Here is a 20,745-nt window from a genome sequence, read left to right as displayed (position 1 = left end):
ATTAAACTCATAGAGACTGAGAAAATTATTCCAATTGAAAACAATGAAACGTTATTTAAATTTCCTGTAAAAATCTTGCATAAGGGAAGACAAAGAAATACGAGTAAACTATTAATTGTTGATTTCTTTATTAACTTTTATTCTGCTCAAATCTATTGTACTCTCTGTGCCCAAATTTTGGAATATTTAGTATCCGGCACTTGGCATCAGCCCCTCCCTTTCTAACCTGAAAATTTTGTTGAGTTGTGTCGAAAAGAAAGCGCTCCATGACTTTCTATACTAAACAGCATCTAGTATAATCTTTCTTAGCAGTTTTCTGTGTCATCAAAGGTTTCAATCAGGGAAAGTTTTTACTCCTTTTAAAGTTATTTGCTCCCGTTTTGCATTCCTATTCTGTTTATTAATGTTCTGCATTCTCATGCAGGAAAACAAAATGTTTTTTAATCTACGACGATAACTTTGAACAAATGACAGACAAATTATTGGATTGACGGATGCTGATGAAAACCACAGAAAATTTGCTAAAACCAAAAATACTTGCTGAAAGGCACAAGAAGCGTTCTGATGTATTAAACGCTTCAAAGCGTATGGTAAAACACAGATGTGAAAAAGAACTACGATAAGGACCGCCATTTGAATAGCTTGTCTTCGTTTCTGTAAAGAATGTCGTTGTACAATTGATGCGGTGTCCGCGAGGGCTTTACTCTGCCTTTTTAAGACAATTGTTATCGCAGTGTAGAAAATGGTTATTAAAAATATAGGAGCGATAAATCGGAAAGTCAGCTGAAGCCAGTTATATCCTGCGGCAGCTTCTTGGTTGGGAAAAATTGATTTTGAGTTAACTGGAATACAGTCCCTGCTATTACCATATTCATCAAGTCCCATGGTTATCAGCGATGGAAAATAGAAAATGCCTCCTATAATCCATGTAGAAACGATAGCTACTGTACGAGTCTTTTTTGAAATAATCCCAAGTCTCATTGGAAAAACGACGGCAACAAATCTATCAATTGCTATCCACACCAAGCTTTGAGCTGAAACAAGGAGAGACACTTCAATCACGAAAATGTACAACTTGCAAAAAATCGATCCTAAGATTCCACTGACGCGCCAATGCCATGAGTCGCTGACGAGTCCAATTATAAGATAAGGCATTGCAATCAGCGAAAAAAGCAAATCTGACACGGCCATGTTCACGATGAAATAGTTGATTGTTTTTCGTAAATCTCGGTTTTTGTAGACGATGATGATTGTGAAGGTGTTCCCGAAAAAACTGCCCAGGAAAATAAAGCAGTACACGCAAAGTTTGGAAATGTTTTCCGCAGTGGAATCAATAAAGACACAGGGAGAGTTTTGTTGGCCCGGTGAAGTTTCGTTGAGAATTGCTGCCATCGTTTTGTTATTTCTTGATAACATGATCTACTGCTTTACTTTTCGGCCGTATTATCAGTGCTTAAGGAGGCTCGATGTAGTTTTTTTAGCCGAAGGGTGGTTGTTTTGAAAATTAAAATTATCTAGGAAGCCAATGTTCGATTTTTGCCAAAATACACCATAATGATCAAATATGACCAAATTTTAATTTTTTACCCGTCACTTTGTCACAAAGGTTACCATAGTAACCATTGACGTTTTCTTTTGTTCTCAAACAAGCTTAATTTTCTCGAAATCTAGATTGACTCTTGGTATTCATTTTTTGATATGTTCAAGTATAGTAGATTTACTACCTGTGCTCAAAATTTTAGGAAAATCTGTAAGAGCGTTTTAGAGTAAATCAAGAATGAAGTTTTTGGCATTTTCTTATAATTTCTTACAATCGGCAGTCGATATATTTTAACAAATTAAAGCAAAAAGTCTTTCGCTTTTAGTTAATGGTCTTTGATGGTGTAAGTATTTATATTTCAGTGAGAGAAACTGTGCTCAAATAATACGAAACAATTTTAAGGCGCCTATTTTATATTAAAACTGTGTTTTTCTGAAAATTTCATTCTTGATTTACTTGAAAACGCTCTTATAGATTTTTCGAAAATTTCGTCAACAGTTAGTCAATCTACTAAACTTTAACATATCAAAAAATAAACACCAAGAGTCAATCTAGATTTCGAGAAAATCAAGCTTGTTTGAGAACAAAAGAAAACGCCAATCGTTGCTATGGTAACCGTTGTGACTAAGTGACGGGTAAAAAATTAAAATTTGGTCATATTTGATCATTATGGTGTATTTTGGCAAAAATCGAACATTGGCTTCTTAGGTAATTTTAACTTTCAAAACAACCACCCTTAGGCTAAAAAAACTACATTGAGCCTCCTTAAGAAACTACACCGCCCTTAAAGAAGCGCTAGCTATAATGATAGCATAAGCAGCCTTATAAATTGAAGTCACCCTTCGGCGCAATTTAATTGGAAAGGAATTTCAATTCTGTTGGTTTTAATGCGTCAGTCAGGGATTTATATTAAAAGCCTTTGTGATTTTTTTCTTTCATTCCTTTTTAATCATGTAAAGAAAGCAATCAGATCAGTGATAGGATTCCTTCCGGCTGTGTACAAATCGAATCGATGTTAAAATAAAAATCGAGGACTTTATTAGGTGCAAAACACAATAACAGCCGATATAAGGCGCGTTTACACGATAGAGAAAATTGGGTACGGACCCGTCAAAAAACTAGTCCGGACCTGACCACTTTTGTAGAGAAACAGTCAAATCAAAACGGGGCCATAGGCGCCTATGATAATATGTTCTATGTTCTCGATAATAAATATTCCAAAGTTTGGGCACAGGGGGTGTAATAGAATTGAGAATGGTAAAAGTTAATAAAGGAATCAACAATTAATAGTTTACTCGTATTTCTTTGTCTTTTTGCGAGCTTTTATACAGGAAATTTTAATAACGTTTTATTGTTTTCAGTTGAAATAACTTTTTCAGTCTTCATGAGGTCAAAGGAATTACTAGTTTGTTATGAGAAAAACACAATTTTAAATGAAAAACAAGCTCCACAACAAACAATAAGATTGAATTTAAATTTCAAAGTTTTTGTCTATTGAGATAAATTCGTTTAGATAAATTAGAATGAACTGTGATGCCATATTGGCATTTTGTTCGGCAGTTATTGTGTTTTACACTAATGAAGTCCTCAGTTATTATTTTAACATGACTTCGGTTTGTACACAACCGGAAAGATTCCTGTCGAATCTGCTTTCTTTACATGATTAAAAAGAAATGAAAGAAGAAAAATCACAAAGGCTTTTAATATAAATCCCTGACTGACGCATTAAAACCAACGGAATTGAAGTTCATTTCCGATTAAATTGCGCCGATGGGTGTCTTCATTTTATAAGGCTGGTTATTCTATAGCTAGCGCTTCTTTAAAGGCAGTGTAGGTTCTTTTAAGAACCTACACTGATAATACGGCTTAAAAGTAAAGCAGCAGATCATGTCATCGACAAACAACACAACGATTGCAGCAAAGAGCCAACAAAACTTTTCGTGTATCGTGATTGATTCGACTGCAATTCGTTGCGCGTACTGCTTTATTTTGTTGGTCAGTTTTATCGGGAATACCTTCATAATCATCATCGTCTACAAAAACCGAGATTTACAAAAAACAATTAACTATTTCATCGTGAACATGGCTGTGTCAGATTTGCTTTTCTCGCTGATTGCAATGCCTCGTCAAATAATTGGATTGGTCACTGAGCCATGGCATTGGGCCGTCAGTGGAATCTTAGGAACGATATTTTGCAAGTTGTATCAATTCACAATCTCAGTGTCTCTCCTTGTTTCTGCTCAAAGCTTGGTGTGGATAGCAATTGATAGATTTGTCGCCGTCGTTTTTCCAATAAAACGTGGGCTTATTTCAACCAAGACTCGCACAATAGCTATCGTTTCTACCTGGATTATTGGAGGACTTTTCCATTTTCCATTGCTTATAATGGAGAAGCTTGTTGAGGATGGTAATAGCACGTTGTGTACTTTTGTAAACAGAAAATCAATTGTTTCCAACCAGGAAGCTGGCACAGGCTATAACTGGCTTTATCTGACTTTCCAATTTATCGCTCCGTTATTTTTAATAACCATTTTGTACACTGCGATAGCAATTTCATTGAAAAGACAGAGTAAAGCCCTCGCAGACACTGCACCAAATGTACAACGACATTCTTTAAAGAAACGAAGACAAGCTATTCAAATGGCGGTTGTTATCGTAGTGCTGTTTTACATTTGTGTTTTTCCATACGCTTTGATTCGTTCAATATATCTGAAACCTTCTCCTTGTGATCCTCAGCGAACATTTTACGTTTTGGCGCTTATTATGTGGATCTCATCGACTACCGTCAATCCAATAATTTGTCTGTCATTTGTGGAAAGTTATCGCCATGGATTGAGAAACATTTTATGTGGACCCTGCAGCAAATGGCGAAACAATAAGGTGGAGAAACGGGAGCAAATAACTCTAAAAAGATTTACAAATCTTCCTGATTAAAGCTTTCGATGACACAGAAAACTGTTAAGATCTTGAAGAGAAAGTCTTGTAGCACTTTGTAGTGGACGCAAACAAAGAAATTTCCGGGAGTTAGAGAAAGAGGAAGGCAAATTGCCAGTTGCTCTATAACTATTTTTTCATAAAGTTAGCACAGGGGGTACCTTATTACATGAAATTTTCGCGACACGTTAATTTCGCGATTTTAAAGTGCGCATATTTCGCGACACTTAAATTTCGCGATTTTGCTAAAATTTTGTATTTTGAATCATTTTAATTTCGCGTTTTTGAGTAAGACACAATTTACATTTCCTTGGCAATATTATTTAACATGCCTTTGCATTGAATTAAATAAAACGACTTCATCAAAGGGGCAATAACATCAAAATTAACAAAAACGCAAGGGCGATACTAAATCTCGGCTATAGCATCAACAGAGCAGTTCTCACAATGGCTACTGACAAGTACGTCATTCTTGTACCTGCATGAATTATTGTTCTTGAGCCTTCCTTTACTGGTGTTAAACTTATTCTTTGTTGATTATTGACATATGTGAGTCACTTAATTTTCGCATCATGTTATGTTCGCGACACTTATTGTTCGCGTCACTTTAACCCTATTCAGACCGGGGGGGGGGGGCTTTTGAGGCCCGCGCTGACTTTGAATTTTTATAACTTTTTTAAGATTTAACCAAACGCTGCCAAACTTTCTGAGTTTTCCTAAAATTTATCTGGCAACAATTTAGTAGGGTTGGATGATGTGTCAGGAACTTGACATCACCATGGCAACGGCATTTTGACAGGCATGTTTTCCAAAATTTGTCATTTTGCGTGTTTCTGTTAATAAAAATAAACTTAAATGGGATAATTTTTACATTTTAACGGGTTTAAAGCACATTTTTATTCATTTTGAGTAATTTGCATTGATTTTGGGTGGTTTTCTGGCATTTTGCAAAAATTTTGAAATCCAAGATGGCGGATCCAAGATGGCGGCTCTTTTGACATGATGATGTAATTGTCACGTGATGTGACGTCACCAACCCACGTGACGTATACCAAAAGAAAGAGTTTTGGACGTACAATACATCCTATAAGTTTCATGGTGATTGATTAAATATTCTGGAAGTTACATAGGGGGGGGGGCTTCCGAAGCCCCCCCCCGGTCTGAGAAGGTCCAAAAAAAGCCCGGTCTGAATAGGGTTAATTTCGCGATTTTTTTAGAATCGCGAAATTCGCGAAATTAACGTGTCGCGAAAATTTCATGTAATAAGGTACAATAGAAGTAACGTAAATAATTAACAGTGACTTTTGTAATTATGAAAGGACCACTCTGAGAAAGACTACGAGCAGTCCCAATTTTTTCGCAGAGTCCGTCGAGCTTGAAGCGAATTTTTTTTCGAAGAGTTTTTTCGCTTCTCGCCTTGCCCCGCCTCCTCCCCCCACGCGTAATTTTTTTCGCTATAAGCTCGACGAACTCTTCGAAAAAAAATTCGCTTCAAGCTCGACGGACTCTGCGAAAAATAGGGACTGCTCGTAGTCTACTCTGAGAAACAGGAGCAAATTTTAGCGGGCGTTTGGTGTAGATCCGGATCAGCAGTAGAATTAATAAACAAACTTAAGATGCAGGGCTGATCAAACAGCCTACAAACAAACATACAAACAAACATAATAGATGTTCAAGTTTCATCTCTTCTATTCATGCTATAAGGTTTAAGTGTTTTTACTTTGGAGATTAAGTACGCTTCTCTAGCTTTGCGGATGCTGTCTCTATGCAACTTTATGGGTTCTATGGGGATGAATTCAAGGTTGTCCATTAAGGGTCCGGCGAGAGCGAAGTGGTCTAAAACGGCGGTGGGTTGATCGAGTACTGTCTCTTTACGAATGACTTTTTCTACTGCAAGTCTGTGTTCTCCGAATCGGTTGCTCCATCGTTGTTTTATTTATTAACGGTTTTCTTGTTATTCTTTGTCTTGCCTTACGCGTGCTTTATACAGGAAAAGACACTAAAAAATAAAAGCGATATGTCCTCTCTTGTCGACTTTGACATTTCGACATCTTTACCCCTGAAGAGTTTTAGAAGCAAGAGACTCGCTCTTTTGGTACCAGCTGGACAACATTTTTCTGTTCAGTTTTCAAATTTATTGTTTTCGCATAATACGGTAATACTCATCGAAGCCAAAGAGTCCCCACCTTAATCATCCGTACTTCCCATAACTCCAGGGTGTGGCACTGGCGAGGGGTCAGTTTTTTTGTGTGTAAAGGTAAAGTCTGTCTCCGAGCCATGAGGCCCATACAGCCGGAGCTTATCCCGGTTTCCGTAGCATTAAGCGACTAGGAGTATTGCTACTCCCCCCTGGATGGGATGCTAGTCCATCGCAGGGTTACCCCCCAGCAGTAAATTCGCCGGTACCCATTTATACACCTGGGTGGAGAGAGGCACTGTGAGAGTAAAGTGTCTTGCCCAAGAACACAACGCAGCGCCCCGGCCAGGCCTCGAACCTGGGCCGTTCAACTCGGAGTCGAGCGAGCTAACCATTAGGCCACCGCGCCTCCCACAATGTGTAGTTTACATTTATTCCACGAGCGCGCGTTGGATATGATGGCAGATAGGCAACGAGGCGCGTAGTGCCGAGTTGGCTATAACGATCTCATCTCCAACAAGCGCGAGTAGAATAATTGTTTTATTAAAAACGCCCGAAGAATTGCAATATTTGAGCACCCCAGCTATTTTCGTTGACGCGTATCGGCTACCAAATTTGTGGTCAATGGTATATGAGCTCATATACCATTGCCTGTTAACCAATCAAAACGCAGGACTTGCAATATACCATTGCTAGTTTTTAATAATGTAGGTTATAACATTGGGATAAGAAAAGGAAAACTAATAAAATCGGTGAATTTATTATCGAATTAATTTCCGGACACACAATGGTATATTCTGATAGGCTAGCACTGACAGTTCGTGTAAAAAGTGATTTAAGCAGCAGATTTAAATTATTAACATCAAAATTTTAGTCATCTCCCTTTGTAGTATTGTAATACAAATCTTTTTTAAATCTTGTTTTAATAGATTTAATAACAATTTAAATAATAGTTTGTAATATACAGTAGAACCCTGGTAACTCGAACTCTGAAGGGAAACGAAAAACAGTTCGAGTTAGCGGGGATTCGAGTTATCGGGGTCGGTTGAATATTTAATTATATATAATTTCCCATGTTAATAATTGATAGTTTCTGATTTTTCAGCACTTCAGTATACAGTTCTCGTCAGAAACTCGGTAACACGATATGATGTTGCACTTCTGATTAGGTCGGTAAATTACTCAGTCAAATACGACAAGAGCTGATGGGATATTTCAATGGGTATCCGAGGCGAATTTTGATCAAGGGAAACGAAATTCAGTTCGAGTTAGAGGGGAATTCGAGTTATCCGAGTGCGATTTGACTGAAAACTCCACGTCAAAGGAAAAAAACGAAATTTTAATAATGCTTTGTTGCTTTCAATTTGAAACTTAATTATTTTCTCAGTCTCTAGGAGGTCAAGAAATTTACTTGTTTGTAAAAGGTAGAGAAAATTAAAATAAAACGGGCTCATTAACAATAGGAAAACTACATCTGGACTTGATATTTGTCGAAGTTTTTATCTCTCTTGATGGATTTAAATAAACTGTGATGTGAAACTGGCATTTCATTGGTCAGTTATTGTGTTTAACACTAATGAAGTCCTAAAGTTATTACATTTTACCATCACTTCAATTTGTATACAAAACCGAAGGGTATGAGGTATTCTATTGCGTAGTTTGCTTCATTTTCGAATAAATTGCGACGAGGGACGTGATCATTTATGGTTGTACTTATTCAGGGCAGTGAGGCACTGATAATTACGGCCGAAAACTAAAGCGGTAAATCATGCTATCGAAAAACAACACCACGGTTGCAGCAATTCTCAACAAAACTTCACCGAACCAACAAAACTCCTCTTGTATCTTTGTTGATTCGACTGCAATTCTTTGCGCGTACTGCTTTATTTTGTTGGGTAGTTTCTTCGGGAACACCTTCATAATCATCATCGTCTACAAACACCGAGATTTACAGAAAACAGTTAACTTTTTCATCGTGAACATGGCTGTGTCAGATTTGCTTTTCTCGCTGATTGGAATCCCTCATGAAATAATTGTTTTTGTCAGCGTCGATTCATCGCACTGGGCCATCAGTGGAATCTTAGGATCAATTTTTTGCAAGTTGTATTATTTCGCAATCCCAGTGTCTCTCCTTGTTTCTGCTCAAAGTTTGGTGTGGATAGCAATTGATAGATTTATTGCCGTCGTTTTTCCAATAAACCGTGGTCTTATTTCAACCAAGATTCGCAAAATAGCTATCGTTTCAACCTGGATTATTGGAGGCCTTATCTACTCTCCAGCGCTCATAACCAGGGAGTTGGTAAAAGATGGAAATATTACGTCTTGTACTGAAGTTAACAAATCAATTTTTGCAAGCATGGAAGTTACCGCAGGATTATATCACTGGTTTGATATGTTTTTCCGCTTTTTTGCTCCTTTATTTTTAATGACCGTTTTGTACACTGCGATAGCTATTTCCTTAAAAAGGCAGAGTAAAGCCCTCGCAGACGCTGCATCAAATGTACAACGACGTTCTTTGAAGAAACGAAGACAAGCTATTCAAATGGCGGTTGTTATGATAGTGCTGTTTTACATTTGTGTTATTCCATTAGATTTGCTATTTTTTCTGCAGTTAAAACCTCTTTGTGACTTTCAGCGAACATTTTTCGTTGTGGCGATTCTTATGCGGTTCGCATCAACATCCGTCAATCCAATAATTTGTCTGTCGTTTGTTGAAAGTTATCGCCATGGATTGAAAAACATTTTATGTCGACCCTGTAGCAAATGGCGAAACAACAAGGTGGCGAAACGGGAGCAAATAACTCTAGAAGTAATAAATAGTATACCTAGAGAAAACTGTCCACAAACGTCCGATAACACTGTTCTATAGAGGCATAATCACGGGGCGCTTTAAACCCGGGGGGGGGGGGGGACTCGCATATGAAAGTGACGGGGATGCTCGTCGTCTCGCTTAGGGGTGTAAATTTCGGACTTTTGGTCTCGCTTAGGGTGTTCCGGGAAAAAACGCCCAAAACGCCAATATTTTTAGCCATAATGGTCTCGTTTAGGGTTACACACGAAGAAATATACAAATATAAACTCCATTCTTAGTTTTTTGGTATCTTTTAGGGGTCAAAAAAGGCTTGAGCCACACCCAGATTGGTCTCTTTTAATTTAATTTTAGGGGTTCTTTTCAAAATTTCCGACGAGCATCCCCGTCCCTTTAATATGGGAGTCCCCCCGGGCTTTAAATATGCCTTTAACTGAAAACTAACCGAATGTAAATTTGTGGCCGGAAGACTGAAGAGCAAATGAACGGAAATTGCATTAGGACATTTTCGTATACAGTGGTATAAGGGGGATCTCTTGTTGTTATCTTTAGTTAAAGTGCTCAAATTTGTTTTTCGTTTAATAAAGCTGGTGTGTTAGAAAACATATTGCTCTTTAAAGCAAAAGTATTTCATTATTAATGACATAGCTTGTAGCCAATGAGAACAATAAGAATGTAAACAATGCCTTTTATACCAAGGACTTGCAGAATTATCGTGAACTTTGGCAATGTAAATTATTCTATGCTGTAAATTTTTCAACTATTTTTTTGTAATTTTTTATTTGAATTTTTATTATTTTGCAGGGCCTCACTGTATAGCACCTTTGGTGATGTGAGCTCCCTGGATAAATATTAAACATTATGATAATGTGAAACAAGAGTAAATAACTCTAAAAGGAATAAGAATTTAACTTTAAATAGCTTAGATATATAATAATGTAAATAGTGTCCACAATTAGTTTTTTAAGCTAAATACTTCAGACACTTTAATAAAGTATTTCATTCATTCAAGATGACACAGCAAACTGCTAAAAAGATTACCTTACCAGATGTTGTTTTGTAGAAAACGTTATGGAGCGCTTTCTTAGCCTGCGTAGCAGGCGTCTGTGTAGTTTTTAGCGCGCGTAAAAGAGTGCGCGATCGCGAGATGGCCGCGCCTTTCGCGTTTCTCCCATACGCGCGCTAGAAACTAACGACGCCTGCCACGCAGGCTAGCGCTTTCTATTCGACAAAACTCAACGACATTTTTGGGAGAGAGAGGGAGGGGGGGGGGAAAGCAAATGCTATGTTCTCGACAATAAATACACCAAAATTGGGCACAGGGAGTACAATAGAATTGAGCAGGATAAAAGTTAATAAAGGAATCAACAATTAATAGTTTACTCGTATTTCTTTGTTTTCATTTCTGCGAGCCTTTATAGAGGAAATTTTAATAAAGTTTAATTGTTTTAAATTGGAATAACTTTTTCAGTCTTTATGAGGTCAATGGAATTACTAGTTTGTTATGAGAAAAACAAAATTTTAATTAAAAAACAACCTCCACAACAAACAATAAGATTGAATGTAAATTTCAAAGTTTTTGTCCATTGAGATAACTTCGTTTAGATGAATTAAAATGAACTGTGATGCCATATTGGCATTTTGTTCGGCAGTTATTGTGTTTTACACTAATGAAGTCCTTGATTATTATTTTTAGTGACTTCGGTTTGTACACAACCGGAAAGATTCCTGTCGAATCTGCTTTCTTTACATGATTAAAAAGAAATGAATGAAAAAAAATCACAAAGGCTTTTAATATAAATCCCTGACTGACGCATTAAAACCAACGGAATTGAAATTCATTTCCGATTAAATTGTGACGAGGGATGTCGGTTGTGCTTATTAAGGGCAGTGAAGTTTCTTAAGCACTGATAATACTTCCGAAAAGTAAAGCAGTAGATCATGTTATCAAGAAATAACACCACAATGGCAGCAATTCTCAACGAGACTTCACGGAGCCAACAAAACTCTTCCTGTGTCTTTGTTGATTCCACTGCAGAAAACGTTTCCAAACTTTGCGCGTACTGCTTTATTTTCCTGGGAAGTTTTTTCGGCAACACCTTCATAATCATCATCGTCTACAAAAACCGAGATTTACGAAAGACAATTAACTATTTGATCGTGAACATGGCTGTGTCAGATTTGCTTTTTTCGCTGATTGCAATGCCTCATCAAATAATTGCACTCACCAGCGATTCATCCCACTGGCTTGTCAGTGGAATCTTAGGATCGATGTTTTGCAAGTTGTACATTTTCGTAATTGAAGTGTCTCTCCTTGTTTCAGCTCAAAGCTTGGTGTGGATAGCAATTGATAGATTTGTCGCTGTCGTTTTTCCAATAAAACGTGGGCTTATTTCAATCAAGATTCGCACAATAGCTATCGTTTCTACCTGGATAATAGGAGGAGTTTTCTATTTTCCATCGATGATAACAATGGGGCTTGATGAGGATGGCAACAGCACGTATTGTAAGAAAGTAAACGTTAGATCAATTTTTCCCAACCAAGAAGCTGCCGCAGGATATAACTGGCTTCATCTGACTTTCCGATTTATCGCCCCATTGCTTATAATAACCATTTTGTACACTGCGATAGCAATTGTCTTAAAAAGACAGAGTAAAGCCCTCGCAGACGCCGCATCAAATGTACAACGACATTCTTTAAAGAAACGAAGACAAGCTATTCAAATGGCGGTTGTTATCGTAGTGTTGTTTTACATTTGTGTTTTTCCATACACTTTGTTTCGTTTAACATTTTTGAAACCTTCTTCGTGTGACTTTCAGCGACCATATTTCGTTTTGGCGCTTTTTATGTGGTACTCATCTACAATGGTAAATCCAATAATTTGTCTGTCATTTGTTGAAAGTTATCGTCGTGGATTGAGAAACATTTTATGTGGACCCTGCAGCAAGAATCAATAAGGTAGCGAAACGGGAGCAAATACTCTAAAAAGATTTACAAATCTCCCTGATTAAAGCTTTCGATGACGCAGAAAACTTTAAGCATCTTGAAGAGAAAGTCAGGGAGCACTTCTTGTCGGGAGTCAAACAAAGAAATTTTAGGGAAAGAGGGAGACAAATGGCAAGTGTTCAAAAAAAAGTTCTAAATTTGGCGCAGTAATATCAACAGGGTTTAGAACTGATGAGAGCAAAAATAAATGCAAAGACTATTAAAAGTGACAATAGAAAGCAAGGGACCGTGGACGAAAATGCTGCTGTGTACGTATTAAAAGGTCTCTCGTTTTTCTTTGTCTTCTCTTACACGAACTTTTTTTTGGGAGGGGGGGGGGGTTTGGGGGGGTGAGAGGTTACAAGCTTTGCGGTCTAAAACTTTCGTGGTCGCTTAGGACATGTAGTCTGTGGCGACTGATTTGACCTGTATACAGCCGTCCTCCTCCACTCAAAAAATCGGGAAAAAGAGGTTAGGGGGACGGCTGTACACGGGCTATGACCGATTTGATAAGCAAAATTTTGTTGTTTGGAAAAGTGGTGATTCTACATCGCACGGTCACAGTGTTGCAACTTGTTGGAACACGGTTGGGTGGGTTGCCTGGGGTGATCGCGCCCAGATCTCTCACGCTCCTCCCGCGCGCGCTGCTCCCTGGGAAGGGTCGAAGCAAACATGGCGAAAATGGCGGAAAGTTTGAAGCGAACACGAGGCAACTTGGTGTTAGGTAAGGTCTGCATTAGACTGAAGGTGAACGGTTTATTCGTTTGGTAACTTTTAATGTCTTACTCGTTAGGTAGTAAAGAAGAAACACAGCTCCTTTTGGTGACGGGCAGCTCCAACCAAGATCGAGCTACAATGAGGAGTCCTTGGACAAATATTATTTGCCGAGAAATTTAGGTAAGCGTTAGTTTCACAACGCATTTTGATAAGATTAATGTAAAGAATATGTAGCTAGTTAAAATGTAAAATTTATCCGAGCTTTTGTACAATTAAAATATAACCTTACCTTATTTTTTAGTATTTGGGACAATTAGTCACGTGACCGATTTTCTGGGGTTGTTGGGATTTTTGGTTTTGTGGATTTGGCCATGTTTTAGATCACTTTTTGGTTTTCAGATAGTGGTGAATATGGGTATGCAAATCTGCTGATCCGATCTAAATTTTTGACCAAATCCGTAAATCCGGACGCCATAATCATTCAAATCCACATCTGCATATTACTTGAAAACTTTGTGTGGTATAGTATCACTGCGAAGGACGGTAGATGCGGTTTTTATGCCAATTTTTGAAGAAGTTTTGTATTATTGCTTGCGTTTTGTGACAATTTCGCCTACATACTGGCAAAGAATTACCAAAGTATTTCAGACTTTGTTCACTATCTAGGATCAGAGCTTCCTGACATGAAAAAACCAGAATCTGTGCCAAATCCTCAGCCAATCCACAATCAATGTATGCAAAAATCCGCAATCTGGGTGCAGTTTAAGGCAAATCTGCTGATCCTCGAATCTATTCACCTTCCTCTTTTTGCACCAAAAATAATACAATCAGTACCCCTATTTCTCCTTTCAATGTTGGCAAAATGTAAGATGCTCTTGTGTGTCAGATTGCATTTATTATGAACATTGCATAGGGGAAGGAAGGGGCAACATGTGAGGAAATCATTTTTTTCCAACACTTGTGACCATGGTACATTGTAGTTGACAAAAAGCTTTTAAATTTTATACATTGGTGTTATGATTTCTGACAGCACCACTTTATAATGCCCATTTATATGCTTGAATGAAGAGAGGCACTTAGCGAGTTAAGTGCCTTACCTTTAGAAAAAGCTCAAGGATTGTGTTTAAAGATGAATTCCAGTCCGTACTGCGCAATCTCGGCTGCAATGTTTATGTGAGCCTCACATGAAGGAATGTTTACAAGCAAAACTAAAAATTCCGTGACAAACTTACCTTTTTCTTCATTATTAACGCCAGATATCCTTGCAGAACAAATAATAACGAGAAGAAGAACCTTGACGCTATTTCAAACCTAAGTTTCAGCTCATCGGGAATTCTTGAACAAAACGAACCGTAATGACGGACTAAAAAACTTCATGTATGCTGTCACCGAAGTGTAATGTTTCAACGAATTCAAAACAAAAACGAAAACAAACCCTGAGTCTGCGCAGTACGGACTGGAAATCAGCTTTAAACCCCTTTGATCTGGTGGGAGACCAATAAAAAAATACCACAATAACACCAACTATAATAATTATTGCATCTAAATTTTTCTATTCCTTCTTTTAACAGGTGAAGACAGACTGAAGTACTTCAAGAAAACACAAGAAGAGGATGTCACCCATTAGCTTATTCTAGATTGATGATTTTCTTGCAATCCAGGACCCAGGTAAACAACTTGTGTTCTTATGCATTGATCAAATCAAAACTTAACCTGGCTCCTGAAGGGGATCCCCCTAGGGCACCTCCGAAGGGTACCCCTGAAAAATTGGGATTAAAATCATCAAATTTTAGACAAGAAAGTTTTAAATTGCTCAACAACACAAAACCACATTACTGAACCTAGTCAACATTGTATAGATTCTACAGCCCTACAGTACTTTTATCCAACATTTATTGACCAATATTTAAGACAGGGACAAACCTAGCAGCAGACAGCAAAGACCAAAATAGATGTTCTCACTGCCTGGCTTCACAAAGACGGGTAAAACCTGAACACAAGATAGACTGAACAACAGTATACAACAAGAAATGTTGATATTGACAATGGCAACTGCTGATAGCCTTCTACTACATTATAACAAAAAACAGAATTGACTGAATGGGACTCTGTACAAGGCCATAAGTACCCACAGTACAACCTACTTTTAATGACTGACTCTATAGAAAACTGGAACTCTCTCTTAGAACACTGCAATAATGCCAAACAGCTTCAACACAAACTCGTCTAAAAAGTTATTAACTGACCAATTAGTCATAGTGCATAACTGAGCAATCAATTTTAATGACCAGAGACTTAACACCATTGGCTGACAATCAACATCTTTTAATGATTGACACTGCAAAGCTGGTTTGCTATAGTTACATATACAAAAGCAAATGCCTCACAGCCAATGCTATTACTTTCCTGAATCTTACAAACAACTTTGAAAGCTCAAAAAACTGACTTACCATTATTGACTTTAAGCAGCTCTGACACAAATTTGACTTAACATAGATGGACTGAAACTCACTTTCCACAATATATTATTCTTGATTTACTGTAACTGGCCAATAAGTGATTAATAATTTTGTACATGACTATAAAAACAGCCAGAGACTTGAAACAATTGACTGACCCAACAACTTCTCACTTGACCTGAAAATTGCTACCACCCAGGTTATCATAACGTAACGGCAGATGTCCACTAGCAACAAAATTTCTCTTGACAATCTCACTAGATGAACTACTGATGCATTTGATTTCAAACTACTGTATGTACTTTTGTTTATTGCAAATCAAAATATTATTTTGTGATCACTGTCAGGGAAAAGTCAGGGAATTTTGACTTTGTGGGTCGGGTGACAAGACTGTGACAGTTTTTTTCCTTCTGGACATCAAGGGCAGAGGAACTGGTTTTCTGCCCCAGGTCAAGGAAAGCTAAGGTTAAGGAAGTTTTGAATTGATCATTGCATTGTATGACGTAAACCAAGTTCTGCTTTAAGTTTTGCAAGACCACAGGCATGCTTAGTATTATTGTAATAATGAAAGTGTAATATTGGCTCCCAACTGTAAGCAAATCGACTTTAGGTTGGAAACAATTAAATGGAAGTGGATAACACAGGCCTTATGCGTCCAATGGCGCGATAAGGATCGATGATGGATAACACATAATATGGATTTTTGCATTCTATTTACATGTTACTGTATTTCCTCAGCTCAGCCTCCAAGGGACTTATTTCAAATTTTTGGTCATAGTACCTGATACCAAAGGAAAACTTTTCAGAGGGAGGTTTTTGAGAGGGGACCGTCCTTTTTAAGAATAAATTAAGTTAGTACAGGCCTAGAGGGGTTTCTGTTTTGCATTCTTTTGAGCAACCCTGTGGTAAAAGATATTGACAAAGGGTGCTCGTTGGAAAGGGGTCATCATCTCGGCTCAATAATTAGATTAGCTAATTATTGAGCCGAGATGTGAAGAGCTCCGGAGAAGTACGGCCCCTGGACTTTCTGGCTAATTCGAACATTATCAAAACAGCTCCAAATTGCGAATGCTGGTTTGTTTACATGTGCTAAACACTGTCCTGTGTTGCATTTGGCTGGTCTTTTCTTCGTTTTTCAGAAATAATGTATGCAAAAAAAGGCATTTTGTAAGCTTTCGTTCTCCCAGTCAGCTAGCAGTCTGAGTTTTCCAACGCATCGTGTGTACATCTTTCCCTGCAGGGTTTTCTAAGCGTCTACGGAAGGCGAGAAACCATTTTACAAGCATGTCCTTGACTCGCTGCTGTCATGTTTCTTGTTGATTTGAGTAGAGTAGGACTGGATACTGCATTGTGACGTAAGGTCACATGTTAGAGGCGGAAGAGTTTGAATTGAGCGAAATGGCGGCTTTGAAAGTAAAACGAAGAAGTTTATAGTTTTAGCTCAAGTGCGGCTGCCAGGTGGTTGAAGGACATCATTAAGTCTGAATACCCGTAAGTTTACAGTATCACTCGAAAAACTGAGTGATGTTTCTGCCTTTGTTTTGTACAACAGCGCTGTTAAGCGCTTCGGAAAAAACGTTGCACAAACCAAGGTAGTTTTGAGCCTGGCCGCATAAAAAGCAAAAACAAGAGGTTTCTTGCCGGGAACTTCGTCAACGCGAGTTTTGTAGGTCCGCTTGGGTGCTGCCGCGACAAAGTTGCCGAGAAATGACCTGGTTTTAGACTTTAAAAAATTCTTTATAGGTTTCGCAGGGGACCTTCCCTCGCAAAATTTTTTTCTGTGTCTCATTTAAATATTCATCAATCAATAAATCAATCAATCGATTCGTGCCTTAGTTTATCTTGTTTTCGCGGGATTTTGTAGATGTGCACGATGATGTAAGGAGTGGAGATAGAAGTGCGAGCAAGCCGGCGGCACTTATTATGAAAGCAAAACTAGTATAATGTGACAACACAAGCAAACGTATTCAATCAACAATCAGTCTTAATTTCACTTTCAACTCAAATTACAGCTAACGGTAACAGATTACAATAGTCTTGCCCGAAACAACAAAAAGCAGCTAACCGCAAGCAGACTGCAGTGAAAGCTAGCCGCTTGAAACGCTAACGCTAACCCTTAAACTTGGGTTTAGCTTTTTAACCCTAAATTTGAAATGAAACCCTAGCGTCAGACCCTAACCCTAACCCTTGGGGTTTAGGGTTAAGCTTTTTTCGCTAGGGTTAAGCTTAGGGGTTAGGGCTAGGCCTGTAATCCCAAAACTTTAGCTGGTTTCATTGTTTTGCGCAACAAAAGGTTTCCTTTGTTTATCGTTTGTAAAAGAAAAGTCAAAAAGACGCCGCGCCAGCAAACACCTTGTCTTTTTGCATGTGTAATTTTTCAAAAACGAACGAAAGACCAGCGAAATGAAACAAAGGACAGTGTTTAGCACACGTAAACAAACCTGCATGCGCAATTTGGAGTTGTTTTGATAACGTTCGATTTAGCCAGAAAGTCCAGGGGCCTTTCTTCTCCGGAGCTCTTCAATTAATGTTCTGTGTCAAAGTTCTATACACAAAAGATTCTACTGATTGATATCAACAAAACATCAACAAAATAACCAAATGTTTGGATTAAAAGCATAAAATTTTTTGAGATGAAAAACAAACAAAGAAACAAAACACTTAGGGGTGGGGAAAGTGACTTTGTCTGAATGGTATAAAAGATGGGTGGCAGGTTGTTTAAATCTGACTGGATGTCTGTGTTGATACAGTCCCCCACTATTTAGTTTGCTGCAATTTTTACAGATAAAAATTTAAAATGGGGGATATTATGTGCTTTTTCCTTTGCTGATCAGACTAAAATTCCTGAAGGGCAGTTCTGGATAATCATCTGTAGGTAAAAACAGGTGGATGAGGTGAGGTGGTTAGAGAAAGGGGCCGAATTGAGGAAATACAGTAATTTTTGTTTTCAAAACACTTTCTGTGAAGCAGAAAAAATGTTGTTTTAGACATTTATATTTTACAATACATGTATATTACTTTCTGAACCACTGCCTGTCATTAATATTGGCAAGATTTTTTTTTCTGAAAACTAAGAAAAACTATCTGTTTACTAACTATTTTCAAAATAGCAAACAACAACATACTTTGTTTTGTGGTCTTTTGAATTGCCATACTCAGAAAAAAACTTTCCTGTCTGTGTCATATCAGACACGTCCGTCACAACAGTATTCATAACCTGAATGCCAAGAAAGTTAAGACTATAATTCAGCAAATTGATTAATAAAACTAGTCTTGACAACTGGAATAAAACAGTTTGATGTGCTTACCTCTACTCACACTCACAAAATAAACCGTTTTACATTTTCTTTGGCATGCTTCAAGTTTTTGCTTCTAAAATATGCATGTTTGTCAAAGGTGTTATCCACTCTCCATGCTGATGTTTTTTTTAAAGTTTCTTTTTCAATTTGATTTTTGATGGCGCTTTGCATGTCTGTGGTACTTGTTGTTACTATACAGTGGCCCATGCGTACGGTTTCTCTAAATTATTCAACACTTATCTCTTCAACTTGAGTTAGTTTACGAAAAGATTTAAGTTTTCAAATTTTGCCAAAGTCGCAAAAATTCTAGGATACGTTTTGGCTGCACAATCTAGTGTTGTCAATCAATCAACCAACCAATCAATCAATCAATCAATCAATCAATCAATCAATCAATCAATCAATCAATCAATCAATCAATCAATTACCCAATCAATCAATTACTCTAGCAATTAATCAATTACTCAATCAACCATTCAGTTGATTAATCAATCAATATTAGGTAGTCCAACAATCAATTAATTAATTAACTAATAAATGTGGAATGTCATAGAACTTTATTTCTTCTAAATTCACATTTCTTCATTCACAATATGGAGTACTAAAATGACTTAAAAATGAAGTTTATATACTTGATGAATTTGATTCATAATTTATTTTCAGAATTAAATCGATTTCATATCTTAGAAAATCCTCATACCTCATTAGTTTTCAGTTTTGAATTTTAGTTAAGTCTGCTGGATGAATATGGGCCACTGTATAGTTTGTAGCATATTAGGTACAGGGAAATCACAGCTGAAATGCAATGTCTGTTATAAAACACTCAAACACAAAGACGCATGCTTTTAGGGTGTAGTCTTCACTAAAATCGGATACAATTAAAACTCTTATTCATATTTGCAGATTGTCTGGAAATACCGAAATTCGAGAAATTTTTGTAGATTTAAAATACAAACAACTAAAATTTTGCTGCATTGATTCTCGTGTCGGTATTTTAATAACTTCATTTGAAGCGCGTCTTTGTATTTAATACCTCTTGTCGTTTCTGTATTTGTAAGCTACAAAGTGTGCTCAGTTGCTCAGTTAAGGGATTTTTTTTTCTTGGATTAAAATTTTTTGGACGCAAACTTTTTAATGCCAAACAATTCTCATTGTCAGATAGGATGCCAAAGTGCAATTTAAATATTTTCTCGCGTGTGCGTTGTTATAGAATTAGCATTTCTCTGCACACCTAAAGTTTTATCGCTTTCTTTTGTTTATTTTCAAGTAAAAGCAATAAGTTTTAATGAAGCGCACAAATTCAGGGCTTTTTCAAGCGCGCAGAGTAAAGTTTGTATTCCAAACAGCCGGTCTCAAAATTGCTTGTGTTTACACAACAAAACAGTATTAATTCGGCATCACTATTTTTGCGCAGTTTTCGACGTTATGCCGTTTACGCTTATCAATTGTCTTGTTTATTCAGCCAAAATTTTGCGTGACACGCAAAGAGAAAAGTTGTATCACGCTTATTTATAGGCATTGTGACATTTTAGTGCGCGAAATTTGAATACGGGAAGGGTAAATTTATTTTAAAACTCGACTTCTTGAGCAACTTAGTATAGTTTGTACCTTACAAATACTCATTGGAATACAACGCGGTAGAGGTAAAATACGAGTTTTAGGGCAGACATTGTTAATTTTAGTGGTGGTTTTCCTTGAAGCAGAACTTAGTTTGAGTCTTGTTATACAGTGTAATCTTTCATGCAACTTGTTTCGCAATTTTGTCGAAGGCGGCGTGACAAGTGCGTTACGTGAAACATTGCCGTCGTGTGGCATACCGTGCGACAGACAAAATTCGGATCAATTTAGGGTTTCTGGGAAACTG

The 20,745-nt window shown here is 37.4% G+C and overlaps 3 protein-coding genes, 1 long non-coding RNA gene and 1 pseudogene across 5 annotated transcripts; 4 read left to right on the top strand and 1 right to left on the bottom strand.

Annotated features, from left to right (window-relative positions):
* Window positions 1–10: 10 nt before the first annotated feature.
* Window positions 11–2,226, bottom strand: LOC144638520 (QRFP-like peptide receptor). Its single transcript, XM_078497713.1, has one exon. The coding sequence runs from the start codon at window positions 1,414–1,416 to the stop codon at window positions 334–336; it is 1,083 nt and encodes a 360-aa protein (XP_078353839.1). The 5' UTR covers window positions 1,417–2,226; the 3' UTR covers window positions 11–333.
* A 1,201-nt stretch (window positions 2,227–3,427) lies between these two features.
* On the top strand, window positions 3,428–5,078 carry LOC144638587 (QRFP-like peptide receptor). The gene has a single exon (XM_078497778.1). It carries the CDS (start codon window positions 3,428–3,430, stop codon window positions 4,472–4,474), a length of 1,047 nt encoding a protein of 348 aa, XP_078353904.1. The 3' UTR covers window positions 4,475–5,078.
* A 2,812-nt stretch (window positions 5,079–7,890) lies between these two features.
* On the top strand, window positions 7,891–9,499 carry LOC144637886 (QRFP-like peptide receptor). The gene has a single exon (XM_078496977.1). The coding sequence runs from the start codon at window positions 8,380–8,382 to the stop codon at window positions 9,478–9,480; it is 1,101 nt and encodes a 366-aa protein (XP_078353103.1). The 5' UTR covers window positions 7,891–8,379; the 3' UTR covers window positions 9,481–9,499.
* Window positions 9,500–11,323: 1,824 nt separating this feature from the next.
* LOC144639084 (QRFP-like peptide receptor) lies at window positions 11,324–12,406 on the top strand (annotated as a pseudogene).
* A 635-nt stretch (window positions 12,407–13,041) lies between these two features.
* LOC144638402 (uncharacterized) lies at window positions 13,042–20,711 on the top strand. 2 transcript variants are annotated; one of them, XR_013567934.1, is made up of 3 exons: window positions 13,042–13,135; window positions 13,204–13,303; window positions 14,695–20,711. It is a non-coding gene; the product is annotated as an uncharacterized LOC144638402 (long non-coding RNA). The 2 variants fall into 2 exon arrangements; XR_013567933.1 differs by having other exon boundaries at window positions 13,043–13,130; window positions 13,200–13,303.
* Window positions 20,712–20,745: the final 34 nt, after the last annotated feature.

The sequence above is a fragment of the Oculina patagonica genome, chromosome 14 (genome assembly GCF_052425735.1).
Source record: "Oculina patagonica isolate OP01 chromosome 14, crgOcupat, whole genome shotgun sequence".
Taxonomy (NCBI): domain Eukaryota; kingdom Metazoa; phylum Cnidaria; class Anthozoa; order Scleractinia; family Oculinidae; genus Oculina; species Oculina patagonica.
Note: the sequence above shows the minus strand (reverse complement) of the source record. Positions and strands in the feature narration are given on the sequence as shown.